The sequence below is a fragment of the Cyprinus carpio genome, chromosome B6 (genome assembly GCF_018340385.1).
Source record: "Cyprinus carpio isolate SPL01 chromosome B6, ASM1834038v1, whole genome shotgun sequence".
Lineage (NCBI taxonomy): Eukaryota > Metazoa > Chordata > Actinopteri > Cypriniformes > Cyprinidae > Cyprinus > Cyprinus carpio.
This window is the reverse complement of record NC_056602.1, coordinates 436,183-448,923: the sequence shown is the minus strand read 5'-3', so window position 1 is coordinate 448,923 and position 12,741 is coordinate 436,183. Positions and strand designations below refer to the sequence as shown.

Here is a 12,741-nt window from a genome sequence, read left to right as displayed (position 1 = left end):
ACTGCATGTGTGTTGAATTAATGTTTTCAACTTTCTCTTTTTTTTGTGGTCTTCCATCTGTCCTGGGCCACTTCTTTTGTTTTTGTTCCCTTTCCCCTTCGATCACCACACGGTGGCGCCCTGACCATTTTATTTTTTTCAATCTTTTGTTTCTTGCTCCTCCATCTTTCTTTTCTTTTTGCTGTCATTTTGTTTTTCTGTCTCTCAGTGTGGTGTACCATGATTGTGTTTGATGGAGCTACAAGAACTGTGTGTAATATACCCCACTCTCCTGGCTCTCCTCGTTTTTCACTTCCTCTCTTTCCTTCTCACCTCTTTTTCCCGAGTGCTTTACTGTGGTGAAAACTGTAGGCCCTCGCAGAGCCGTTTCGTTCAGGAAGAAGACCTGCTTTACAATCACTGTGATTGCCATATAAAATCAACACTCACTCGATTTGTTTTCTCAATTCAGCAGATATTCGGGGACTGCTCTGTGTTCACGAGTGTTGTGTGTGTGGTTGTCTCAATTTGTGTATTTGTGTGTTCATGTTGAACGATAGCTCTCTCTGTTTTCCTCCTGTAGATGTTGTGTTTCAGTACACTCTGGTGAGTAGCAGAATGCCTGCAGGTGGCTCCGAGACGGATAGTGTGCTCTCTTCCTTCTGATTAATATCCGTGTGGTTTGATATTGTGATCGTGTGGAGATTGGGCTGTCGCTTTTTCCTCCCTCCCTAACTAACTCACAGTAAATCTTACCGAGAGTGCGGGGGGGGGGGCCAGGAATGGGGACAAAGAAAGAAATTCTGCTTGAATTCTGCATCCTTTCCTTTCTAAAACTATTCATAAGCGCCTTAAAAATTTGGCAGCAGACAGCATCAAGCGTCCCAGTCCATCGGCTTCTTATTAGGGACTCCACCCCAACCAGCGGTCAGTGCTGGGCGGATGCTGACGACACATACCACCCCTCGTTATCGTCTGTGTCGTGATTTAGTTCAGTTTTTCGTCCAGGGGAATTTAATATAAAATGGTTATCGATGATTCACGTGGCAGGTGCGATCATCTGGTATTGTTCGATTATGTAGTCAGACTCAGATATTTTAAGATCTGCTCTATCTCGTTTGTGTTTTGCATTACTCCATGTTTCTTCACAAATAAAAAAAAAACAAGCTCCATCATCTGGCGCGCCGGCCCATCCCTCATCGCTCAGATATATTTACACTTCTGAGTACATGTAAATAATCTTCTGGCGCTGCCGTTTCTCACGCGAATGACTTACCTGCATGTCTTCTTGTGATCGGCTGACTATTGTGAGACCAAGATTTAAGGCCTGTGATGTTTTAGGGTTTTTGTCAGCCCTGGATCTGATTCTGTCCCCCTTCCCAGAGTCCCTGTCTCATTAGCGAGTACCCCACAGCGGAGGCGGCGGGCAGCGGCTTACCGACAAGCGACATTGGTGAGCGAGGATCGGTCAGTGCACGGTCAGCACAGCTGTCCTGTTTCCAGCATGCAGTAGTTATTTGTCGCATAACCACATCTTGAACACCTCCCAACAAAAAAACTAAAAAATTAATCACTCAAATAAACACAATAAATAATTTAATAATATAAAAATTCAAAATTCAAGCAATTCAGTTAGGGTGAAAAAAGGTTTTGGCTTCTCTCCTGAGGCCACAAGAGGGCGCTTCGAGCAAACTATTACTAATGCACATTTATTACAGCGTATCAGTGCTTATTAATGTTTAAAATAATGTTTATAAACCAATTGAAGAGTTCAGATGCAAAAGCCTTCTGAATTTTTCATCTAAAATAAGCATTTTTATTAGGCTCCTATGTGTGGGTTCAGTAATTTCACTTTATGGGCAATGTATATGTCCTTTTCTATGCAATTAAAGTGAAATAACTGACATAAATATAGGAGTCTAATAAAAATTGCTATTTTAGAGAAAATTTCAGATGGCAACGTAGAGGCTTTTGCATCTGATTCTCTTCAATTATAATCAGTAGTTGCTTAAACAGCTATAAAACAAACCGTTTTATGGCAAAGGGCCAAACGTCCATCACCCAGAGTACTTTTTTCATTTAAAACACATGAGATGCAGTAGGATGGGAGAAAAACCCACCATGAGCCTTGAGATATGTGTTTTTAACGTTGAACTTGCAATTAATTTTGACATGGCTTTCCTCCTCTTGTGCGAGATCGCGAGTGCAACGGTGATAATGGGTCCCCTCTAGAAAATGTGATAAATATGTGTTCTGGGTTTGAACATATTGGTTCAGTTTTTGATGTAACACATCATCTCTGGGCATTGATCTTTCTCTTTTTCCTGCAATATTTTAATGAACAACTGCAGAAGGAAGAAGCGTCGCATCCAGTGGCTTCAAACTAGATATGCTGTCAAACACATTATAATTAAACATGCAGGTAAAAAAAAAAACCTGTGGAAAAACCAATACAGAAAATTCCTTCTTACTAATCCGAGTAGATTGTGCCTTATTGTACAGACTTTTCTTAGTGTAGAATACTAACTAAACTACTAGTACACTGTTCAGAGTGTGTAGTTTTACTAGTTTACTAGCTGCTAAAAAAAGAACCTTAAATTGTAACGTGCAAAATTGTGTACACTTTTCAAAAAATGCAATGTATTTAAAAAATAGTTATTTACATTTTAATTAGTGCTGTGAAATGATTAATAACCAAAATAAAAAATAATACTTAATACACAATAAACATTATCATATATATATTAAAAAAAAACACATAAACTATAAATTAAATAAAAAAGAAAAATATATACTAAATACAAATATAAGATATAATTTATACGAATATAAGGGAACTATAAGAAAATACGTTTTCAAAAATATATGCTGTATGTGTGTATTTATATATACATTGATTAATCGCTTGACAGCACTAATTTTAATATTGTATTATGCATTTATATTATTTTACAAACAAATATAAATTAACATATATAAAATATATTTTTAATGCAGTGACAATTTTGCATCCTGTTTACGTATTACGTATATGTGTTTACGATGATGTCATCGCGCAGTGATGTCACAACGTCATTTAGCAAGAAATCAACCTTCCTTTAGCAACTTTCTCTGAAAATGAGTTTGCAGCATTGGGACAGATGGCTGTTTCTGCTGGTGTCTGCTGCGGACGGCCCTGATTCTGAGCAGTAGTTGTTGTTTTCTGTGTTTTGCAGCTACGGTCGCATGTACGCAGCAGATCCGTACGCGGCGGCGCTAGCGGCTTCTCCGGCGGCGGCGGCAGCAGCGTATGGAGTCGGTGCGATGGTAAGCTTGGTCTCCGTCTGTGTGTCACGCTCTCAGATCCTCAGACGCTTTCTAACCAAACCTCTCTCTCGCAGGCCACTCTCTACAGAGGAGGATACAGCCGGTCTCGCCATATTAACACACTTCCAGATCTGCTGTCTCTCTGAACTCCACCAACAGCTGCTGACCTCGGAGGGAAAAATCCAATCACACTCTTGGACACACACAAAAAAAAAAAAGCGAAACGCGTCTGTTACGAACGAACTTTGAATAAGGAATGCAACCATAAATCAGTACATCGAAGAAAGTGTTTGTTTTTTTGTTTTTTAAAGGAAACCTGACGACGTCGAACACTAAATGGAAACGGATCTCTGACTGAGAAGCAAATCATTTCTTCCTCTGGCTCTCTCTCTCTGCACATATGCATGCAGTAACGGCTCTAGACTGCCTCTAGTGGCCATTGAACTACATGTGCACCGAGCGTCAGGACTGCACCCTTCACTGTCTCACACTACAATAATTATCAATATTCTTTAAGAAATATAGACATTCGTCCGGAACGCTCTTATCTCCGTTTTAAGGATCATCTGGAAATCGTGTGGATCCCATCAGCTCTGTGAGGGAGGACGAGGCTCTTATCCCAGATACAGCGACGTGATGAGAGACTTCCATCATGGTCTTCCTCTCTCTGGAAAGATCACGGATGAAAGAAACTCCAGCAGCTGTTACAGATCACTGAAGCGTGACGCACACAACGGGACGACGTGTCATAATAATCCGTCTTGCTGAAGCTTTGTGTTCTTTAAACTGTACCTCTCCGTTCAGACCAATTTCAAGAACTGTACCTTTAAAATTAAATAGTCATTATATGCAAGTAAACTAGAATAGACACAAAATTTTACCAAACATTATTATTATTATTATTATTATTATCGTCATTAGTTCCTCATGGTTGTGTGTTGGACATCATCTGAACCCACACTGATTCACAGAAAGACTCCAAACACAGGCGTCATGACTATAGCAAGTATCTAAATTATGCTACAAAATATTTACAACTTTTCCTTCAGATTTTTGGATCCAAGAGCCCTGTTTTGGAATATCGACAAGCTCTTTTATTAGCGTAGTTTTGTAAAATATGCAACTTTCAGCCCAAATTTCAGAAAAGTGGATCAAAAAAACGTTTGTTGATTTTTAAGAAGAAAACCCAGTATTTTTGTCTTTCTTTGCAGATGTGTACTCTCTCACTTCAGTATATTGGTATTTTGCTTTTTGAATTTTGGTTCCAAAGAAAAGTCAAGCACATTCTTGATTTGTGTGTAAACGTATTTGTAATTCTATTCTTTGGTTTAATTGTTTTGTTTTGTATGAATAGGTTTTTGATATTGTTTGAAGTGGTTCGGGGTTCTAATTATTTTCAAAATAGCTGGACATGGATTGCGATCCAAGACCGCTTTCCTTATCTGTGAAAACAAACACACGTGCATTTCATGTTGTCGTTTTTTTGTTTTGTTTTTTTGTTTTCTTTTCACAAGACATCATGCGTTTCAGTAGATTCTAGGTGTAAGTGTATCCGGGTCCAGGACTGAAAACATTTAGTCAGTTTAGAGTTTCAGAGTAATTTCACCTCAGCTTTGTTGAGAGGATGAGGGCCGTGTTTCATTGACACTAAAGAAAAACTGACCACAGTCTGAACACTAAACCAGACAGCTTTATTTTATTAGTTTTTTTGTTTAAATGGTACTTGCAGTCTATGCATACACTCTCCACAGTATTATAAGAGATTAAAATGATCTCTGCTCCTAAATTCTGAACTTCTTGCTTTTAAAGATGCTTTTGGAGAAGATTGGTCAGATTGGCTGGTTTCTCTCTTTCTGTCCTTCGTTGGTTTCTCCTGCAGCAGCTGCACCTTTCGTGCCGTTGTGGATCAATGGGAGGTCTTTGCTATGATTAGACGGATTTCTCGCATGACGCTCGTCTTCTGATGATGGAGTGAGAAGGTTAAAATCCCCTCCATTCCTGCAGTAAAGGGTTAAAGATGGCGTCTCTTTTATTCTCCATTCTCGCACCTTATGAATATGATACCTGTTCCACATACTCTCCTTTGGTTTACAGTGTAACCGTGTTTTTGAGTTGAACTCTCTTTCTCTCTCTACATATTCTGATTCCATTTGTGATGTAATTTGTATCTGAATCTCCATATAAACTGTTTTTTTAAAACAACCACTCGATGGGTCTTTGATTTCAGTCGACTGTGCATTAATATTGTAGATGGACGTTAAATAATTTTAGGTAAATATTGTGAAAGATTTCTTCTAATTTGTGCGTTTATGTCAGAGAGCTCTCGGATTTCATCAGAAATATCTTCATTTGTGTTCTGAAGATGAACAAAGGTCTTACAGGTTTGGAACGACATGAGGGTGAGTAATTAATCACAGAATCTTCATTTTTGGGTGAACTATCCCTTTAAAGACTCGCTCGGAGCCAAAAGAATATGTGCAAAAGTGAAGCGATAATGCTGGTTTACCATTAGTTCGTGACATAGTGAGAAAAATAATAAAATTGTAGACTACAATTATAGAAAACTTTAATATGAGCACCAATGTGTGGTGTGGAGTGTGGTTCTTGCGAGATGAAGACGGGCACAGCGAGTGCACCGCCTGCCCTGACCGCGCCCACGCAGAGGCTGTGCTCGCTGTTGGCTCGTGCTCTATTAGCAGCCTCTCCCCCCTCAAGTCCTCGCGAAGGCCGTGGAGGATCTAGGCCTCGAGTGGTTGGCTCCGGACGAGCCCGCCCACGGCTTACTGGATGAATGGTTCCTGCCAGAGACCCGCCAGCGATCCTCCCGTCAGCGTCCAGCCCCGTTCTTGCCAGATGTCCATGACGAGCTCACTAAGACGTGGCGAGCTCATTACTCGGCACGGGTGAACCCCTCTACTGCAGCAGCTCTCACCACCGTTGACGGTGCTGATGAAAGGGGATACACCAAACTTTATTACTAACAAGTGTTCCAAGCCAAACTTCTCCGTAATATGGACGAGTCTGACCAGGAGCACCAGGAGGCAGTTAAGGAGTTGCGCACAGCAACGGATCTCACTCTGCATGCTACAAAGGCCACAGCAGAAGCAATCAGCAAGACCATGGCCAGCCTGGTGGTGCTGGAGCGACACCTCTGGCTAACGTTGACAGAGATCCGGGACGCTGAGAAATTGGCCTTCCTTGACTCGCCAGTCTCGGCGAAAGGGCTATTCGGCTCCGCTGTTCATGGGTTCACTGAACGGTTTTCGGGAGGCTCATGAGACATTGCAGGCACTGCATCACTTCCTCCCTAAATGCCCTGGCACCACGGCTGTGGGCTGCCAGAAGAGCCCCACTGCTCAGCCTGCAAAGCCAGTGCAGTATCAGCCTCAGCAGAAGATGGAGCCTGGGCTGAAACAGCAATCCAGGCCGGCGAAACGCTTCCCCTTCCCGAAGCGTCAAGGTCCTGCCCACGAGTTGTGCTGGACCCTGAGCCGCCGAAGCCATCCTGAGGCGCTAGAGAGGAAAACCCCTTCTAACCTTGGCTGGAACGCCCCCCAAAACAGCTCGCCTTCACTCCTCACCTCTTCGAACATCTCTGAGAGACGGAGTTTCGTTTTCAGCAGGTCACGTCCTGCAGGTGCAGCGCGTGCCTGAATATTTTACCGCTGTGATAGCAGACCCATTCCGGGAATCTCGAGGTGGGTTTTGGTAACAATAATCACTTATATGAAAGTAGACTTGCCGCTTTTTCAAGGCGAGCTCTCGTTCGAGAAAATAAAACCTGTCTGCGCAGCCATTCCGGGAATATCGAGATGGGTTTTGGAAACAATTTGATGAGGCGACTCACTGCAGTTCGCTCACAGACCGCCCCGCTTCAGAGGCGTTGTTCAAACTTCTGTCCCGGACAACGAAGCTATTGTTCTCCTCCAGGAGGTGCAAGCACTGCTTGCAAAAGGCGGTATGGAAAAGTGCTCCCAGCGAACAGCGAGTCAGGCTTTTTTAGTCGATATTTCCTTGTCCCAAAGAGAGATCTTGTACTCAAAGACAATTAAGATCAAAAAAATCCTAACACCTCGCTCATGCGCTGGTCGTTCAAGATGATGACGGTCAAGAAAATTCTCGCGCATATTTGCCCCGAGGATTGGTTTTTGACCGTGGATTTGAAAAGTGCTTACTTTCACATCCACATAGCCCCCTGTCACAGACCAATATTGAAATCCGTGTATTGAACTACCTCCTATCAGTATGCAGTCCTTCCATCGGACTGTCCCGGGCCCCACGCACTTTTACGAAGTGCATAGACGATGATCTGTCCCCTCTCAGGCAGATGGGAATCCGCGTATTGAACTACCTCGATGACTGGCTGGTTTTAGCCAGATCAGAACAGGAACTGAATGCTCACAAAGAGCTGCTTCTCAGAGCGCCTCGGGTTGGTCATCAACCCACGCAAGAGCCAGTTGTTGCCCAGACGATGAACTGTATTTCTGGGAATGGTTCTAGACTCCTCCCTAATGTGAGCGTGGATTTCGGCGGATCGGTCCCTGACTATTCAGCAATCGATGGCTTCCCTCAAACCGGGGATGACATGCCCCCTGAGGGTTTTTCAGAGGCTGCTCGGCCTCATGGCTGCTGGCGCTTCTGTAACTTCGCTGGGCTTGATCCACATGCGTCCCCTCCAATTTTGGCTAAAAGCCAGAGTCCCGTCCCACGCTTCACGGTTGAAAGGATTTCCAGTCAGGGTGGACCACCACTGTATTGAAGCTGTGGCCCCCTGGAGGACCACTCGCCTGTTTCAGACAGGAGTGAGGATTGGCGTGGCCTCCAGAAGGAAAGTGATCACGACAGACGCGTCCAACTCCGGGTGGGGCGCACAGTTGGAAGGCAATCTGCCATTCGATGCCTACATATCAACTGCCTGGAAATGTTGGCAGTCTTCTCAGCCCTGCAATCCTTCCTTCCGGCCATCAAAGGCCACCACGTGCTGGTCCGTTCAGACAGCACGACATTGGTGTCTTATATCAATCACCAAGGCGGCCTAAGGTCTCACACCTTATACAGATTCGTTCGTCGCCTCCTTCTCTGGGCACAGAAAGAACTCCTCTCGCTAAGGGCCGTTCATGTGCCAGGCAAGATGGACCTGGGAGCAGACATGCTGTCCACAGGCAAGTTAGCCCCGGGTGATTGGGCGCTGCACCCTCAGACGGTACAGCGAATTTGGGCAGTCTTTGGGAAGGGCAGAGGTCGGCCTCTTCACCTCGGAAGACAACTCTCATTGCCCAAAATTTTTCTCAATATGGAGAGATGCCCTGGCCCACGACTGGCCTAGGTGCTCAGTTCGGCTGACTTGAGGCCCTTATCGGTTAAAATGACCCTTCTCCTTGCTTTGGCGTTGGGTTAAGCGTGTGGGTGACTTACAAGCGCTGTCGGTCAGCACTTCGTGTCTGGAGTTTGGGCTCAATGACTGCAAGGTCATTTTGAAACCGAGACACGGTTATGTTCCTAAAGTGCTCTCTACTCCCTTTAGAGTGCAATATCCCTATTGGCGCTCCCCGCTGCTGATAGCAAGCAGGGACCAAACACTCTCTGCCCTGTGAGGGCTCTAAGAGTCTATGTGGAACGTTCTAAACTGTTTAGGCAGTCTGAACAGCTGTTTGTTTGCTTTGGAGGCAGCCAGAAGGGTCTCCCAGTTACTAAGCAAAGACTGTAGCATTGTTGATGCTATAGCTCTGGCTTACGCATCGGAAGGACTGGAATGCCCTATTGGTGTGAGAGCCCACTCCACAAGGGGAATGGCCTCCTCATGGGCGTGGTCCAGCAGCATACATTATAACTATATATAACTATTCTATATATATAGTTTAGACATTATAACTATATATAACTATTCTATAACTTGTGCTCTAACACTGGGCTCGCAGAGCAGCATATAATTGTTGCTCGTGGTGCGGCGTGATTGGATTCATTCCCATATATGAACGTTCGCAAGGGAGTGCTTCGGTTACTTAACGTAACCTCGGTTCCCTGAGACAAGGGAACGAGCATTATGTCACTTGCCGCATTACAAACTGCATGAATCGATGATCGTCGCTTCAGTCGAATGATCTGATGAATGGTGCTACGGATCGACTATATAGCGGTCGAATTATAACCCGCCGCCCCCTTGGCGGGCTGAAGTGCCATTGGTTTGTGCAGCTACACAAACTTGAACAAATATCAGGCTTCAGCAGAAAGCACTTCGGTTACTTAACGTAACCAAATCTAATCACTACAAATAAAACCGATAAAAAAATCTACCAAAGCGTTTTACTACAAATAAAATGGATTACTAGAGCTACACCAACTATAGTTTAATCATGGTTTTTGTCATCGCTAAAACAGTGGTTGTACGAATGGTAATCATTATGCCAAAAAACATGCTCTGTAAAAAATCTAAAGTTGAGAAAACTTAAAGGTTAAGGCAACCAGCGTCAGCAGATTTTTGAGTTTATACAGAAACAAGTTGAGAAAATTCAAAAATCTGCTGAAGCTGATTTCCTTAAACTTAAGTTTTCTCAACTTTTGATTTTTTACAATGTGGCTACTGCACTTTTTCTACAATAAAATGGTTAATGTTCTGGTAATGTAGTCGTTAAACCATTTAAAAATGTTTTTATTGGAATTTTTATCTTGATATTCCTAGATTGTATTTTGTTAGTGCGAATCAGTGGATATTTATGAAAACCCTTTTGTGTAGTGTATGAAGTGAAAGGTCATTTTATAATGGACTCATTTAAAAGTTTTAAAAGAGAAAATTCTCACCACAGATTTATGGGAAAATAAAATTTTATTTTTGTGTTCTACTGTCAAATCAATGGTTTTTAATCAACCGTGATGGATTGATTCAGACAAAAACACAATCATATTTACTGTTCAAAAATATAAAGTTGATTTGTACAGTTCTGTATTTTGCTACAGCATTAGAGACTGAATGATGTTGTGGCTCTTGAGGTCGATTCCTGAGAGAGAGAGTCCTTATTCCCTAATTTATTCATCACGTCCCATCTTCTGTGTGTGTTGGGCTGAGAGCATCTGTTGCTGGTTCAGTCTGGAGTGAACAGATGATTCTAGAAACTGATCTCAGGAGGATGGATGAGGTGCTACACGATCCCAAACTTTGCCAGATCGCTGAGCTCCATGTCTCCGAATGCTTCCCAGGGGCAGATCACAGTGATGTCTGTTAAAGACCAGAGAAAGAAGCTTGTCAGGGTCTTTAAATGTACGGAACTGACCAGAAACTGGTGGTCTGTCACGTACCTGTGCCAAGACCCTCCATTCCAGGGATGTCGTCTCCGAAGCCTTTCTGTCCGGGTTTGGGAGCCTTGCTCTTGAAGGTGCGAGCGGTCCTCTGCTTGAACTTTGGGGGTCCTCTCTTCTCAGCAGGTGCAGGGGCGTCCATATCTGCCACTTACTAAAACATAAACACAACGTATGTTTGCTTTAAAACTGATCATGTTGAATCTGTGTTAATTGTTCCCTCATCTGATCTCATTCTCGCTCGTTACTCATGTCCTCAAACTGTTAATCTTCTCATTTTGGGATTTTGTTAATCCTAATCTGCTGATTGCACAACGAGTATGTTTGTTTACCAACATCTAATCGCCTTGTGTGAATAATAAGCTTTTTACATAATCTCGTCGAGGAGATGCCCAGCGTTCACATTTCGCAATCTGCCAGAAAAATGTGTTTTTGTTTTGCCTAAATATGTGTTTTGCCTAAATGTGTAGAATATCAACTGTATCTGAAGAAAATCCAGTAAAACGGTCTGATTCTCGGTTTGAGCCTGTAGAGTGTGTTTATTTCATGTTTAAATGAATGTCATTTTGATCTCCATCACTGGATCTGTCTGCTCTTTATCAGTCCACTGAACGTCTGTTTTGTGGTTTCCTTCTCTCAGTAGATCATGTGTTGTGTATTAGCTAATGAGAATACTGGAGTATATTACTACAGTACTGTAGAATACTATGTTACCTGACTGTGACTATAAAGAGTGTTTTCTGGTTTCTGTCTCAGGTGCGGTGAATCTCTTACCGTGTGCTGGAGTTTCTGCTGCTTCTTCTGCGTCTCTGGTCAGCTCGTGTCCAGTGTGTCTGCCGGACGCTTTTATAGCACACCTCTAATCTCCCACAGAAACAGATCGAGGGATCTGGAGCCTGACATCTGGAGTATTTTAAGCTCTTCAGGCTTTGTGTGTCAGTGAGGACACGCGTGTGGAAACGTTTATGTCATTACGATGTGTTACACATGAACACACACACTGTGCTGAATTATGATGTGTGTTCAAATACCACATACAGGCTGTATTTTCATTTAGGTTAATATATACTTTTATATTCTTAGCATCATCTTTTTATTTTTTATATTAAATTCTGGTAACGCTTTATTATATGGTGTCCTTGTTACATGTTACATAAACTTACTCTTGTATTAAAAATTATTTATAATTTATTGCAAGTAACCCTAAACCTAATCCTAGCCATATAGTAATTGCATGGTTCATTAATATTACTCAGTACTTATATGTATAATTACACTGTAACAAAGACACCTTAAAATAAAGTCTAACATAAATTCTTTACCAAATAACTATAAATGAACTGTAAATGAATGTATTCTAAATCTAAAAATACATCAGAATTGTTTTCTTTGCATTTTGTGTTTATATGATTACCATTCGTTGCTTAACTTATGTGACACTCTCTGTGTGAAATACAGGCTGAAGTCTCAAAATCTAATTATGAGACCACAAACATCAAAGTTTGATTTCAACCATTAATTTCACTATGATTTCACTCTTTGACATGGTCTTACTCAGTCAATATTAAAGATATCAAAGTTACACTTTCACAGAATGTTTTTTATCTTATGAAGGATGATTTTATGTAGAAAACAGTAAATGACCAGAATATGACTTCAGCTGGGTTTTCACAGCCAGGGTCACAAATGCTTCAGATGAGATGTTTCTGATCTCAGATCAGTGTTTTCAGTCTCTTCTCTGACCGCTGTATGTTCAGTGTGAAGATGATTCACTGTTCGCATCTGTTTTTAGATTAGAGCACCTTAAAACACCCCGCAGCTGATATTCTGAGAAACACACCCCTGTTCGGCCTGATCCCACACATACGCTTATAGCTGAACCGGACTAATTAAAGAATAATCAGCTCTAATCCACAACCCACGATCATCTATCCTCACTAACATATAGCCGTAATTAACATATCCTTGGAATGTTCGTAACTGTGTCTTTTGTGTGTGTGTGTGTGTGTGTGTGTGTGTGTGTGTGTGTGTGTGTGTGTGTGTTTATTTGGTGCTGTCTTGTTTTAGCAGTGACGTATTCAAACACATCTATATCTGTCTCTGCAACACTTTCTGTTTTTCAGTAGGATCTAAATGCAGAACGGATTTATATGCTAAATGAGA

The 12,741-nt window shown here is 42.3% G+C and overlaps 2 protein-coding genes and 1 long non-coding RNA gene across 3 annotated transcripts in view; 2 read left to right on the top strand and 1 right to left on the bottom strand.

The window, feature by feature from the left end:
• The window catches only part of LOC109085918 (RNA binding protein fox-1 homolog 2-like), a 28,416-nt gene extending 28,159 nt beyond the window's left edge, over positions 1–257 (top strand). The window contains exon 9 of the mRNA XM_042725254.1: positions 209–257. Coding sequence (XP_042581188.1) covers positions 209–233 — 25 coding nt within the window. The 3' untranslated portion in view covers positions 234–257. The remainder of the gene's footprint in view (positions 1–208) is intronic.
• Positions 258–2,889: 2,632 nt separating this feature from the next.
• On the top strand, positions 2,890–3,490 carry LOC109096923. The gene is made up of 2 exons (XR_002019022.2): positions 2,890–3,285; positions 3,360–3,490. It is a non-coding gene; the product is annotated as an uncharacterized LOC109096923 (long non-coding RNA).
• Positions 3,491–10,089: 6,599 nt separating this feature from the next.
• On the bottom strand, positions 10,090–11,493 carry LOC109075997 (retinal cone rhodopsin-sensitive cGMP 3',5'-cyclic phosphodiesterase subunit gamma-like). Its single transcript, XM_019091828.2, has 3 exons — positions 11,353–11,493; positions 10,579–10,732; positions 10,090–10,498 (listed from the first exon to the last, which is right to left on the bottom strand). The coding sequence occupies exons 2-3, from the start codon at positions 10,718–10,720 to the stop codon at positions 10,422–10,424; spliced, it is 219 nt and encodes a 72-aa protein (XP_018947373.1). The 5' UTR covers positions 10,721–10,732; positions 11,353–11,493; the 3' UTR covers positions 10,090–10,421.
• Positions 11,494–12,741: the final 1,248 nt, after the last annotated feature.